The 15,631-nt window shown below is 42.7% G+C and overlaps 1 protein-coding gene across 1 annotated transcript in view; it reads right to left on the reverse strand.

Moving 5' to 3' along the window:
* The window catches only part of PKD1 (polycystin 1, transient receptor potential channel interacting), a 288,453-nt gene that overhangs the window by 65,061 nt on the left and 207,761 nt on the right, over window positions 1-15,631 (reverse strand). Inside the window, exons 24-26 of the mRNA XM_073636475.1 lie at window positions 3,929-4,181; window positions 3,252-3,447; window positions 2,701-2,871 (exon numbers count right to left, since the gene is read on the reverse strand). Of these exons, the coding sequence (XP_073492576.1) occupies window positions 2,701-2,871; window positions 3,252-3,447; window positions 3,929-4,181 (620 nt within the window). The remainder of the gene's footprint in view (window positions 1-2,700; window positions 2,872-3,251; window positions 3,448-3,928; window positions 4,182-15,631) is intronic.

Genomic DNA, 15,631 nt, shown 5'->3' on the forward strand with positions numbered 1-15,631 from the left:
TATTATAAACATAATTAAGGTAGATGTAAACTCTAAGTCAATGGCATAAAAAGTTGCACTTTTTTTTTAATATATAGTATACTTGTTTTCCCCTTTTTTCATCCCTTACACCCTCAGTGCCAATGATCTCCTGCAGCCACCATCTGTCTACAGGTTATGGCTGCATATCATTTTTCAGGGAAGGGGAGATGGTCACAACAGTGGATCTTGCCTGTGCAATGGGTGTTGAAATGGCCACAAGTAATCTCCATCTGAAGTCTTTGTGACAAGGTGACAACGCAGTAGGACAAATGGAAATATGGGACGGAGTGTTGTCATTTTTAACAGGAAGTGCTCGACTAAGGATCCTCATGGCAAGGTCACCAGGCAAATTAAAGATGACTTAAATGGCTTTTGAAATTTCATTAACATGTTAAAGCTTATATGAGATTTTAGCAATTGGGTTTAGAGCTACCTATTTAGCTTGCATAACATGTGTGGACTGAATGTTGCTTATTATTCCAGCAGTCTGTATCCATGCTTATGAAGAGATGACATTTGTTTAGAGGTCAGTGTAGAAATAACTAATCCTTGTTGTGTCTGTTCTGTCCTTCTTGCATGTATTTTTTATTTGTTGTATTGAACCTCATAAGGTTAATATTGTTCAGTAGTATGCTGACTTGGGCTGACATGGGCGGCACAGTGGTGTAGTGGGTAGCACTCTCGCCTAGCAGTAAAAGGATCGCTAGTTCGAATCCCAACCACGACACTACATGCCTGGAGTTTGCATGTTCTCCCTGTGCCTGCGTGGGTTTCCTCTGGGTACTCTGGTTTCCTCCCACACTCCAAAGACATGCTGGAAGGTTAATTGGCTTCTGTCCAAAATTGGCCCTAGTATATGAATGTGAGTTGGGGACCTTAGATTGTGGGCTCCTTGAGGGTAGGGACCGATGTGAGTGTGTGATGTATGTGTGGAGCGCTGCATAAAATTGATGGCGCTATATGGGTACCTTAAATAAATAATAATATAATAGATGAGCATCTTAATGAGATACAATATATAGGGATAGGGACCATTGTAAACACTCACTCAGGTTGAACTGGATGGACTGGTGTCTTTATTCAACCTTACTAACTATGTAACTATGTGACATATATAGCAGGTTTTGAGCCTTTTTTTTTTTTTAATTCCTTTAATTAACAAAAAGTAGCATTTTCAAACATGTGCAAAAATAGTGCATAACAAGGTCATATATAGACAGACTTGCAAAATCAGTGGTCTGCATCGCATCAATAAGCACCCAAAAAATGTCCATCTGCAAATCAAGCAACTACCGACAAAAAAAAACCCATGAAAGTCTCAGAAAGAGGTGGCAGGTGGGAGTCTCCAAGGCTTACAGATGAAGTGCAGCATAAGAATGCAACTACGTTCAATAGGAAAAAAGTAAATAAAGGGAGCGGGGTTGCCAGAGAGGCCCTGGAGGCCATAGTGACCCAGACAGGGTCAGCAACCAAATATAATGGCTGGGTAACTACCGTAACTGCAAGGGATATATCACCCAGCTTTTATATATATATATATATATATATATATATATATATATATATATATATATATATATATATATATATATATTTATAGGGTATTGGAGAGGGAAAAGGAAGGAAGGGGAAAGGGCAGGGGGAGGAAGGGGGAAAAAAAAGGTAAAGAAAGAAGCCAAGGAAGAAAGATGAAACCAAGTAAAACAGTCTCTCTCACCCAAGGCTAAGATATAACCCTAACCACAGGCCTTGAGGGCTCAGCCAGGTTGCGTTTACTTATTTGATTTGGTATCTCCCTCTGTATGCCCCTCTTGTTTAATGCTGGCTAGTTCAGTCCCAGCTAAACATGTCCTGTTTCTTCTATGTTCCTTCAGTCAGTGTTAGTACAGCTGAGAGACAGGGCTTAGGAAAGTTATTGTCATCTTACGCTTCAAAGGACTGGAAAAACATTAACTGCACTTCAATTAACTGAAGTAAAATTGTGTTGCATTCAGCTTCTGTGTCTTACTAAAGAGTTAAGCTGCCTGTTGATGGTGCCAAGTCAGCAGGTGACTATACTCTGGACATAGACCCAAAGCCTGGACAGACTGGGTATAAGGAGGTCTGGTAATGTATAAAGTGACTTTTGAAATAGAACAGTGTCTACAAGCCCAATATATGCTACAGCAATACTTGCATTCAATTTATTAAAGTGAATTTATTAAAGTGATTGTAAACATATATTTGTATTAAATAACAAACATGTTTTACTTACCTGCTCTGCACAATAGTTTTGCACAGAGCAGCTCCAATCCTCCTCTTCTGGGGTCCCACCGCCAATGCTCCTGGCTCCTCCCTCCTTTCGAATGCCCCCCTAGCAAGCCACTTGCTAGAGGGGCATTTGTGCAGGTTTGATCCTGAGCCACGATGTGTGTGGGTCCATAGATGCCCTCACTGACTGGGACTGACAGCAGCAGGGGAGGAGTAGCTGAGCCAGCACAGACAGTAATTCAACACTCCCAGAAGAGAGGGCTATGATGTGCGAGGAGTGAGCTGACCTAGGCAACCAACATTTTCCGGAGTGTCAGTTCTCTAGAATATTCAGAGGTATGTGGAGGAAGGTAGCTGAACACACATTTATGTAGTAGTGAGGTTTAATTTTACAAATACTGTATATTGTATATGTGATTGAATTTTTACCTTTGTTATCGTGCCATAAGCGGATTTTCCACACATTTCCCAGGCTCTTCTCAGTGGCTATCTGGAAGATATCCACACTGTTTCGGTGGAAGGTATTTTCACCATCCAGATGTCTGTGTCCACTTTTATTATCCACTCCATATAAGCTTATACCTACGTGGGCTGTGGTGCCTGAAATGCGGGATAGAAAGAGAATAGGGACAGTCAAAGTATAAAACTGTCCACATAGCAGATCACATCTGGGTATTGCCAGACACATCGACTGAGAGATCCATTTAGAGATCCATTTAGACAAGAAATCTATAATTTTCCAAGAAGTTCATTAGTGTTATGCCTGATACACACTTAATAGTTTTTTTCTCTTTCACCCAAAACTGACAGCTCTGGTCAGAGCCACTGTACTAATGATCTGATGATCTGATCTGAAACATGTAACAAATCTAAAGAAATGAAATTTGGCTGAAAAAGGGAAAAACACTTTGAAGCTGGACCCTAAGGACATGATTAGGTTCGCTTAGTCAAAAAAAACAAGTTATATAGTTCTTACTCACCTGATCCCCGCCCCCAGCCTGTCTTCACCAGGACCTCAAATTTATAGACGCCAGCCTTCCCACAGAATGGTATGACCCCGGCCTTGCTGACATCCAGACGGTCTAGTTTGTGGACGATAATGGTGGCTACGGAGTAGGTGGCAAAGCAGACGGCACATGTCAGAAGCACAATGTAATTGATTCCGGGAGGCGGAGGCTGAGGAAACAGACATAAATGAGTTTGTATAAGCGCTCGCATGAAACTGTGTGCTCCTGTTTATATTTTTTGAAGATATACATGCACATAATAGAATCCGTTACTTTATTCCAATAGATTTAACCTGTACCCTATTTTCAGTGGATCAAATAAAATGATATGCTTTATTAATTATTCCTGGGATGGGCAGATTAAATCATGGGTCTATGCTGAAGAAGACAGACCGGGCTCTCCAGCAGAAGGTGGTTTGATATAACCCGAACCAAAGAGCCGATTTGTCAATAAAACTCTATCTGACCAATGTGGCCCTAGTGTGAATGTAAATGTGTCAGGGTGGTTGGGATATTAGTAGGCAACTCAGAAGGAGGGACCGATGGCAATATTTCTAATATACTCTGGAAAGAACTCCATAATGTGTAATCAGTACATACATATGAGAAGTAGATCAATAACTACCAGATGAGTTTCAGCCTCAACTTACAGGGTAGATAAAGTTGACGGAGTGGGGTGGGACGAAGAGGCTGGCACCAAAGGCGGTGAGATGCTGGGTCAGACAAACAGCCTGGTTAGAACGGGTGTCCTCCAGGGGTACAACTCCCTCGGTCTTCCATCTCATCTCAGTACCATCAAAGTACTGACACAGGGAGGTATACAGTCCCACCGTCACATCCACAGAGGACCACATGTAATGGTTGGTGATGTTTAGGTAATAGTGTCTGGTCAGGTTTCCTTCCCTAGGAGAACAAACACAAATTTAATTCAGAGGGAAAAATAAAACCAAAAAAATATATGTCGCTTACAATAAAATTATATACAATGCATATTCTCATTCTTTTAAAAATTGCAGTTTCATCTATAACTCTTCTATACATGTACTGGAATTCCAGTAATTTTTAATTCTTTCCACTGGAACATTTTAATTCAAGCTATACCTTACTTACCATTACCATTGAAAGTGTTTTATCATATCTGTTTGACAAGTGTAAAAAATACCTAATGATCATGTCAGCAATGCAGGGCTCTCCTGTGCCCAGTGCTTCTCTTACTGTGTTATTTCAAGGTTAGTAATTATTGCTCCAGTCCTTATCTTGGGACTACAGAATGGTTAAGCTGGCCATAGACAGTTTAAACACCAGGACATGGAAATGCAATAATTTTAGTAAGCATAAACTGATAAATACCTTTTCTCTTCAGCAGTTAGAGCAATCTTGTGACTTCTATCACTGTCTGCCTAAAGCTTGTAGTAGGAGTTCTAATTTTCCCCTGACCCTCTGTCTGGACAGTGTTGATTGGCCCTGTGCTGATCACATGCACTCTCCCAAGAAAAAAAAAAAGCTCTCTAGCAATACACACCAAACTGAGCATGTGCAGCCTTTCCCCTAATGCTCTATTCTATCAGGAAATGGTCTGACGTCAGTGGAAGTGGAGGATCAGAGAAGACAGGATCACACAGCCTTTTTTTACACAATGCGGAGGATTAACCCCTTAGGATCCACAGTGTGTATAACAAGCATGCTTTACTGCATATGCAGACTGATTTTACTGTTGTGGGTTTAGTAACACTTTAAAATATAATTACATAAACCTTGTTAATGCATTCAAATGCCCTTAAACTCTTATGCCGCGTACACATGATCGGAAATGCCGCCAGCAAAAGACTGATGTGTGCTTTTGGTCAGAAAATGCGACCGTGTATGCTCCATCGGACTTTTGCTGGCGAATTCCAGCCAGCAAAAGATTGAGAGCAGGTTCTCTATTTTTCGGTCGGAAAAAGTTCCTATCCAAAAAAGCGATCGTCTGTATGCAATTCGGACAAGCAAAAAATTACGCATGCTTAGAAACAATTTGACACATGCTCGGAAGCATTGAACTTCATTTTCTCTCAGCTCTTCGTAGTGTTGTACACGTCACTGTGTTCTTGACGGTCGAAGGTTCAGAGAACTTTTGTGTGACCGTGTGTATGCAAGACAAGGTTGAGCGGAATTCCGTTGGAAAAGCCATAATATCTTTTTTACGACCAAAATCTCGATCGTGTGTACGGGGCATTAAAGTGAATCAATATATGTATTTTGACAGGTCCACTTTATAAGCAGGAATCACAAGGCTCTTGCACATATCATTAACCACTTAACAACCGGCCCATAGCCAAATGACGGCTACAGGGCGGTTGCTTAACTCTGGGAGGGCGTCCAGGGATGTCCTCCCAGAATTCTGCTCTCGCGCGCCCCCTAGGGCGAGAGCATCCAGAGGACCCGGCGCATCACGGATCCCGGTAAATGGCCGCTGATCGCGGCCGTTTACCATGTGATCGCGCCGTCAAATGACGGCGCAATCACATGTAAACAAACCGGCGTCATTCCTCTCCTCCCCTCCTGTGTACCGATCAGGACACTGTGAGCGGAGAGGGGGATGGATGGATGGCTGCAGCGTTGTGGGCTGGATGTGTAGTGCCCACAACGCTGCACAGTGACATCCAGCCATCCATCCATCCATGCTCAGCCATCCCCACTACTCTGCATGCCCTGCAATGCTGTGCAATACTCTGCAATGCCCCACAATACCCCTGCAATACTCTGCCATACCCTGGAATACCCCGCAATACTCTGCCATACCCTGGAATACCCCGCAATACTCTGCCATACCCTGGAATACCCCGCAATACTCTGCCATACCCTGGAATAGCCCGCAATACTCTGCCATACCCCGCAATACTCTGCCATACCCTGGAATACCCCGCAATACTCTGCCATACCCTGGAATACCCCGCAATACTCTGCTATACCCTGCAATACTCTGCCATACCCTGCAATACCCTGCAATACTCTGCCATACCCTGCAATACCCTGAAATACCCCGCAATACTCTGCCATACCCTGAAATACCCCGCAATACTCTGCCATACCCTGCGATACCCCACAATACTCTGCCATACCCCGCAATACTCTGCCATACCCTGCAATACCCCGCAATACCCTGCAATACCTTGAAATACCCCGCAATACTCTGCCATACCCTGCAACACCCTGAAATATCCCGCATTACTCTGCCATACCCTGCAATACCCCGTAATACTCTGCCATACCCTGCAATACCCCGAAATACCCCGCAATACTCTGCCATACCCTGAAATACCCCGCAATACTCTGCCATACCCTGCAATACCCTGAAATATCCCGCATTACTCTGCCATACCCCGCAATACCCAGCCATACTCTGCAATACTCTGTGATACCCAGCCATACTCTGCCATACCCAGCCATGCTCTGCAATACCCCGCAAAAATCTGCAATACTCTGCCATAACCCGCAATACTCTGCCATACCCAGCCATACTCTGCAATACCCCACAATACCCAGCAATACCCAGCCATACTCTGCAATACTCGGTGATACCCAGCCATACTCTGCCATACCCAGTCATACTCGGCGATACTCTGCAATACCCAGCCATGCTCAGCGAATACTCGGCCATGCTCAGCCATACCCAGCCATGCTCAGCCATACCCAGCCATGCTCAGTCATACCCAGCCTCTGTATGTGGCCAGGCTGTGGAAGTCTCACACATGTGGTATCGCCGTACTCAGGAGGAGTAGGAGAATTTATTTTGGGGGGTCATTTTTGGTATGTACATGCTATGTGTTAGAAATATTGTATAAATGGACAACTTTGTGTTAAAAAAAAAAGCGTTTTAACCACTTCCATTCATACGACGTCCTTGACTTTGTGCGGGGATATCTGAATGATGGGTGCAGCTACAGGCATCATTCAGATATCAGCTTTTTCAGCCGGCGATTCCCTACACCATAAGAATGATCATAGCGGCAGTTCCACTGCTTGATCGTTCTTACGGGAGGCGAGAGGGGACGTCCCCCCCTCCCGCCACCCTCCGGTGCTTCTACCGACTCACCGCTACGATCGAAGCCAGGATCTTTTTTTTTTTTTTTTTTTTTTTTTTATTTCAGGCACAGCCTAGAGGTGAGATGTGGGGTCTTATTGACCCCATATCTCACTGTAAAGAGGACCTGTCATGCCATATTCCTATTACAAGGGATGTTTACATTCCTTGTAATAGGAATACAAGTGATCAAAAAAATTTTTTTTTTGGAAAAAAGTGTCAAACTAAAATGAACAATAAAAAAAAAAATTAAAAAATTTTAAAGCGCCCCTGTCCGTGTGCTCGCATGCAGAAGCAAACGCATACGCAAGTCCCGCCCACATATGAAAACGGTGTTCAAACCACACATGTGAGGTATCGCTGCGATCGGTAGAGCGAGAGCAATAATTTTGGCCCTAGACCTCCTCCGTAACTCAAAATTTGTAACCAGTAAAACATTTTAAAGCGTCGCCTATGGGGATTTTTAAGTGGCGAAGTTTGGCGCCATTCCACAAGCGTGTGCAATTTTGAAAGGTGACATGTTAGGTATCTATTTACTCGGCGTAACTTCATCTTTCATATTATGCAAAAACATTGGGCTAACCTTACTGTTTTGTTTTGTTTTTTAAGCAAAAAACAGTTTTTTCTCCAAAAAAAAACGCGTTCGAAAAATTGCTGCGCAAATATCGTGCGAGATAAAAAGTTGCAATGACCGCTATTGTATTCTCTAGGGTCTTTGCTAAAAAAACATATATAATGTTTTGGGGTTCTATGTAATTTTCTAGCAAATAAATGATGATTTTTACATGTAGGAGAGAAATGTCAGAATTGGCCTGGGTGCTCCAGAACGCCTGAAGGTGCTCCGTGCATGTTGGACCTCTGTATGTGGCCACGCTGTGTAAAAGTCTCACACATGTGGTAACGCCGTACTCGGGAGTAATAGCAGAATGTGTTTTGGGGTGTAATTTGTGGTATGCATATGCTGTGTGTGAGAAATAACCTGCTAATATGACAATTTTGTGAAGAAAAAAAAAAAACTTGATTTTGCAAAGAATTGTGGGAAAAAATGACAACTTCAAAAAACTCACCATGCATCTTTCTAAAAACCTTGGAATGTCTTCTTTCCAAAAAGGGGTCATTTGGGGGGTATTTGTACTTTTCTGGCATGTTAGGGTCTCAAGTAATGAGACAGGCCATCAGTACTTCAGGTGTGATCAATTTTCAGCTATTGGCACCATAGCTTGTGGACGCTATAACTTTCACAAAGACCAAATAATATACACCGATTTGGGTTATTTTTACCAAAGATATGTAGCGGTATAAATTTTGGCCAAAATATATGAAGAAAAATTACTAATTTTCAAAATTTTATAACAGAAACGAAGAAAAATTTATTTTTTTACAGATTTTTTTTAGCGCAAAAAATAAAGAACCCAGCGGTGATTAAATACCACCAAAAGAAAGCTCTATTTGTGTGAAAAAAAGGACAAAAAAAAACAAAAAAATTCATATAGATATAGTGTTGCATGACTGAGTAATTGTCATTCAAAATGTGAGAGCACCAAAAGCTGAAAATTGGTCTGGTTATTAAGGGGGTTTAAGTGCCCAGTGGTCAAGTGGTTAATTATGCTCAAATATACGTGTGTGTGGCACTAGATCTCCAAACTAGATCTCCAAACCCCAGGCACCAAGACTTGCCTCTGCAACTTCGACTTACCACTGCCATTGCACTCTTCAATAGGGGTGCTCTCTATTGGGTTTTAAGGTGCCCCATTGGACCTTGTGATGGCAGGGAGTGTGCTGCAGCTGTGAAGTCAAAGTAAAGTCAAGTCCTACCTGCTTAGTGAAGCGATGTTTAACGTGAGCTCCATGCTTTGCCCATGCAGGGAAAGCCAACAGGCCTCATAAGCTGCACATACACCTCTTCCATTTGGTTTCCTGCTGTTTCATTCAGAAACTTGAAGCAAGAAGAGAAAATTCTGTGCAAGTCCCACGTCATGGAACTTACACAGGGCTAAGGACTTTCTCCCTGCCCCATGTGAAAGCCCTTGGTGACTGAGTGGCCAATCCCCAAACACCAGCATCGTCACGTGGGAGGAGGTGGAAATAAGTCACATGCTCCTCATACCTGGAAGTACCAGGTATTTCTCTTTGTTCCCACTTAGATTCCAGGCTGCATACCAAGGTACCTTTAATTGGCATTCAATATAATAATTTTCAGTGATAAGGCTCCCTTTAAAGCTGAACTGCACAAACCAATGCAGCTCAGTACCTATTAATACATTTTTATGCAAGAAACGTATGTAAGTACCTATATTTGACTTGGTATCAGTCTCTTGCAGGTTTACTACCCAGTTTGTATAATAGAGCTCAAAGAGGGGCAGAGAGAAGCAGCACAGGAGCCAGTTAGATGCAAAGCAGTGCAAGGGGCATGCTGATAGGTGGAGAGAGCAGAGGGACAGAGAGATGAGCTCATTAATCTAATGCTTTTACTGTCCAGTCACAGGGTGAGGGTGGTGACAGTACCTGTATGTGAAAGTGAATTGCATCAGAGAAAGATCAGGTCTATGTAGCAGAACATGATTGGATGGGCAGAAATACAAATCTATTGGCAGGTAAAACAGCTCTCATACAACCCCTGGCAAAATTATGGAATCACCAGTCCCTGAGGATGTTCCTTCAGTTGTTTATTGTTGTAGAAAAAAAGCAGATCACAGACATGGCCAAAAACTAAAGGCATTTCAAATGGCAACTTTCTGGCTTTAAGAAACACTAAAAGAAATCAAGAAAAATAATTGTGGTGGCCAGTAACAGTTAGATTTATAGAACAAGCACAGGGAATAAATTATGGAATCACTCAACTCTGAGGAAAAAATTATGGAATCATGAAAAACAAACAAACAAAATAACACTCCAACACATCACTAGTACTTTGTTGCACCACCTCTGGCTTTTATAACTGCTTGCAGTCTCTGAGGCATTGACTTAATGAGTGATAAACAGTACTCTTCATCAATCTGGCTCCAGCCTTCTCTGATTGCTGTTGCCAAATCATCTTTGCAGGTTGGAGCCTTGTCATGGACCATTTTCTTTAACTTCCACCACAGATTTTCAATTGGATTGAGATCCAGACTGTTTGCAGGCCATGACATTGACCTTTTGTGTCTTTCTTCAAGGAATTTTTTCACAGTTTTTGCTCTATGGCAAGATGCATTATCATCTTGATAAATGATTTCATCATCCCCAAACATCCTTTCAATAGATGGGATAAGAAAAGTGTCCAACATTTCAATGTAAACCTGTGCATTTATTAAAGATTTATTGACTGCCATCTCCCCAGTGCCTTTACCTGACATGCAGCCCCATATCATAATTGACTGTGGAAATTTGCATGTTTTCTTCAGACAGTCGTCTGCATAAATCTCATTGGAACGGCACCAAACAAAAGTTCCAGCATCATCACCTTGCCCAATGCAGATTCGAGATTCATCACTGAATATGACTTTCATCCAATCATCCACAGTCCACGATTGCCTTTCCTTAGCCCATTGTAACCTTGTTTTTTTGTGTTTAGGTGTTAGAGATGGCTTTCTTTTAGCTTTTCTGTATGTAAATCCCATTTCCTTTAGGCGGTTTCTTACAGTTCGCTCACAGATGTTGACTCCTGTTTCCTCCCATTTGTTCCTTATTTGTTTTGTTGTACATTTTCTGTTTTCAAGGCATATTGCTTTAAGTTTTCTGTTTTGACGCTTTGATGTCTTCCTTGGTCTACCAGTATGCTTGCCTTTAACCACCTTCCCATGTTGTTTGTATTTGGTCCATGTTTTAGACACAGCCGACTGAGAACAACCAACATCTTGTGCAACACTGCGTGATGATTTACCCTCTTTAAGGAGTTTGATAATCCTCTCCTTTTTTTCAATTGACATCTCTGGTGTTGGAGCCATGCTTCATCTAAGTCCAGTTGTTGCAACAGCTCTCCAAGGTGTGATCGCTCCTTTTTACCTACATACTAACAAGCAGATTTAATCTGATGCAGGTGTTAGTGTTTGTAATGAAAATTTACAGGGTGATTCCATAATTTTTTCCTCAGAATTGAGTGATCCCATAATTTATTCCCTGTGCTTGTTCTATAAATCTAACTGTTACTGGCCACCATGATTATTTTTCTTGATTTCTTTTACTGTTTCTTAAAGCCAGAAAGTTGCCATTTGAAATGCCTTTAGTTTTTGGCCATGTCTGTGATCTGCTTTTTTTCTACAACAATAAACAACTGAAGGAACATCCTCAGAGACTGGTGATTCCATAATTTTTGCCAGGGGTTGTATATGTATTCCATCAGTGTATTTAGCTGTGTGCCTGGAGTTCAGCTTTAAACCAAATCTTTTGAAAACTGCTTTTTAGTGAAATTCCGTAAATTCTAGGGCTCCATGCACACTGGAGCTCAAAAACGGCTGTTTTTTTTTTGGCGTTTTTTTTTTAAAGCCCATAAACTCCACTCTATGTTATCCTATGTGTTCATGCACACATGGACATTTTTTAGCTTTTATCAGCAGTGGAGTTTATGGGCTGTTGTCTGAACGCCCTAAAATCGCGTTCAACAGCAGTCCTAAAAACGCCAGAAACTGGTAAAAGCTGTTAAACGCGGTTTAACGCTGTAAACAGAGCGTTAAGCCTCGTCATGTGTTTATCTGCCTCTATTCAAAATCAATGGAGCCCATTGGTTTGAATAGAAGTCGTACCTAAAGTCGGATCATGACGATCCGACTTGCGGTGCGACTTGTGTGCTGAGGATGTTGAAGGGGAACCCCCGCCAAAATGAAAAAAAAAAAAAAATTGGCGTAGGGTTCCCCCCTCAACGATACCAGACCCTTCGATCTGGTATGGATTTTAGGGGGAACCCCCACGCCAAAAAAAATGGTGTGGGATCCCCCCAAAATCCATACCAAACCCTTATCCGAGCACGCAGCCCGGCAGGTCAGGATAAGTGGGGGAACGAGCAAGCGCCCCCCCCCCCCACTCCTGGACCATACCAGGCCAAATCCCCTCAACATGGGGGGTGGGTGTTTTGGGATGGGGGGCTCCCACCCCAAAGTACCTTGACCCCATGTTGATGAGGACAAGGGCCTCTTCCCGACAACCCTGGCCAGTGGTTGTCGGGGTCTGCGGGCGGGGACTTACCGTGATCTCGCAGCCCCCTTTAACAAGGGGGCCCCCTAGATCACGGCCCCCCACCCTAGGTGAGTATGGGGTACAACGTACCCCTACCCATTCACCTAAAAAAAAAAAAAAAAGGGTAAAAAATAAACACACTACACAGGTTATTAAAGTATTTTATTAAAGCAGCTCTGGCTCTTCTCCCTCTTCTGGCGACGTGTTCTCTACTCTCCAGTTCTTCTCCCCTCTCTCCGCTATCTTCTGCTCTCCGCTATCTTCTGCTCTTTTGCTGGGTCTTCTCCCTCTGTTCTTCTTCCGATGTTGACTCAACGCAATCTCCTGGTGTAATGCTGGGTCCGCCGTGTGCAATGACTTATATTGGCATGGGGCGGGGCCACCTGCTGACATCATCCGGAGGCCCCACCTTCTTATGACGCCATTGTCCCATCATGCCCTGGGTGGTGACGTCATAAGGAGGTGGGGCCTCCGGATGACGTCAGCAGGTGGCCCCGCCCCATGCCAACATATGGCATGGGGCGGGGCCAAATAATGTTGATCACGTTGAGTCAACATTGGAAGAAGAACAGAGGGAGAAGACCCAGCAAAAGAGCAGAAGATAGCGGAGAGAGAGGACAGCACAGAGAGGAGAGGGGAGAAGAATGGGAGAGGAGAGAACACGTCACCAGAAGAGACGGAGCTGCTTTAATAAAATACTTTGATAACCTCTGTAGTGTGTTTATTTTTGACACTTTTTTTTTTTTTTTTTTTTTTTTTAGGTGAATGGGGGTACGTTGTACCCCATACACATTCACCTAGGGTGGGGGGCCGTGATCTGGGGGGCCCCCTTGTTAAAGGGGGCTTCCAGATCAAGATAAGTCCCCGCCCGCAGACCCCGACAACGGCCGGCCAGGGTTGTCGGGAAGAGGCCCTTGTCCTCATCAACATGGGGACAAGGTGCTTTGGCGTGGGAGCCCCCCTGTCCCAAAACACCCACCCCCCATGTTGAGGGCATGTGGCCTGGTATGGTCCAGGAGGGGGCCACTTATCCTGACCTGCCTGGCTGCGTGCTCGGATAAGGGTTTGGTATGGATTTTGGGGGGGCCCCCCTTAAAATGCATACCAGATCGAAGGGTCTGGTATTGTTGAGGGGGGGGGAACCCTACACCAATTTTTTATTCATTTTGGTGGGGGTTCCCCTTCGACATCCTCAGCACCCAAGTCGCACCGCAAATTGGATCATCATGATCCGACTTCTGGTGTGACTTCTATTCAAATAAATGGGCTTCTATAGGGAACCACTGATTTTTAATAGAGGCAGAGAAACGCGGCTAAAAGCTTGACATTGACGCCAATGCAAATGCTGATAAAATCGCTTTTTTGAAGCCGCATTTTCCTGCCAGCAATCTGACGTCCAGAATTACTTTTTTGAGTGTCCTGTGTGCATGGAGCCTAAGAGCAATTTTGATAAGTGGTAAAAAGTAATAAGAGCCATAAACCAGAGCAAACAGATTGAATATTTTATGTGTTAAGAAAATGCTTGTCTGATACTAGTGACTGCACCAGAGACAAGGGGAATGTAATATCACCCAACGGAACATGGAAACAAAAAAGAGAAATACCTAAAAATAGGAAATATTATTATTATTTAAGGTACTTATATAGCGCCATCAATATACGCATCGCTTTACATCGTATATTCACATCGGTCCCTACCCTCAAGGAGCTTACAATCTAAGGTCCCTAACTCACATTCATATACTAGGGCCAATTTAGACAGAAGCCAATTAACCTACCAGCATGTCTTTGGAGTGTGGGAGGAAACCGGAGTACCTGGAGGAAACCCACGCAGGCACAGGGAGAACATGCAAACTCCAGGCAGGTAGTGTCATGGTTGGGATTCGAACCAGCGACTCTTTTTACTGCTAGGCAAGAATGCTACCCACTACACCATACAAATACAATCTCCAATACACATGTTCCTAATATATTATAGTAAAACTTAATCTTCCTTGTACAAAAAGTATGGAGAAAAAAATAATTGAAACCACATTATATACATGCTGGTATTTAAAATCAAACCACATTCCCATCGATTACTGCCATAAAGCATTTCTTCTGTCTTATTTATGGGCCCATCAGCACCACCTACTGGGATATTTATATAACTGCAGGGACACCAACAAACTAGGCATAACTGAAAAAATGTCTGGGGATACTGCAGAAACTCTGGCCTGTACTCCATTTTAACAAGCAAACAAAGGGTTCCCTGTGCACCAGACTGGCTTCAGAAGCACTTGGCTCCCAGGTTTACCTACGAACATAATATAATAAATGTATTTTAACCACTTGACCTCCAGAAGATTTACTTCCCCTTCACGGGCAGGCCATTTTTTGTGATAAAGCACTGCGTTATTTTAACTGACAATTGCACGGTCAGACAACGCTATACCCAAATAAAATGGGTGTCATTTTTTTCCCCCAAATAGAGCTTTCTTTTGTGTTATTATTTTTTATGTTATAAGCAAATAAATAAATAAGTAAATAATTTAGTAAAAAAACAAAAATTTTTTTTTTACTTTCTGCTATAAAACATATCCAAAAACAAACAAAAAAAAAATTCTACATAAATTTAGGAAAATACGCATTCTGCTACACATTTCTGGTAAAAAAAAATCTCAGTAAGCATATATTGATTGGTTTGCACAAAAGTTATAGCGTCTACAAACTATGATATATATATATATATAGATATATATATATATATATATCTATATATATATATATATCTATATATATATATATATACACATACACACATATATATTTTTTTTAATTTATTTATTCTGTCACTGGCACTGTATGAATGGAACTGGCTGAAAAGGGGTTAAACATCTAGTGTGATTAAAGGGTTAAATGTGTGCCTAGCCAGTGTTTTTGTTGTGCTTTTATTACTAAGGGATGTGATGGACTTTATTCCCTGCTTTGCATCGCTTCCCCCCGTCAGGACGGTGCTCTGCCTTGTTTACAGAGCTCCATCCAGCCTCTCTTCCCGACAATCGGCAGGTGCCGGCGGACATCCATTGGCCGGCACACGCTGATCGGCTTCTGCTGTGACTAATCAAAGTAGAAGCGGTGCACCCACTAGGCGGAAGTG

This window comes from Aquarana catesbeiana, linkage group LG06, assembly GCF_042186555.1.
Source record: "Aquarana catesbeiana isolate 2022-GZ linkage group LG06, ASM4218655v1, whole genome shotgun sequence".
Classification (NCBI taxonomy): domain Eukaryota; kingdom Metazoa; phylum Chordata; class Amphibia; order Anura; family Ranidae; genus Aquarana; species Aquarana catesbeiana.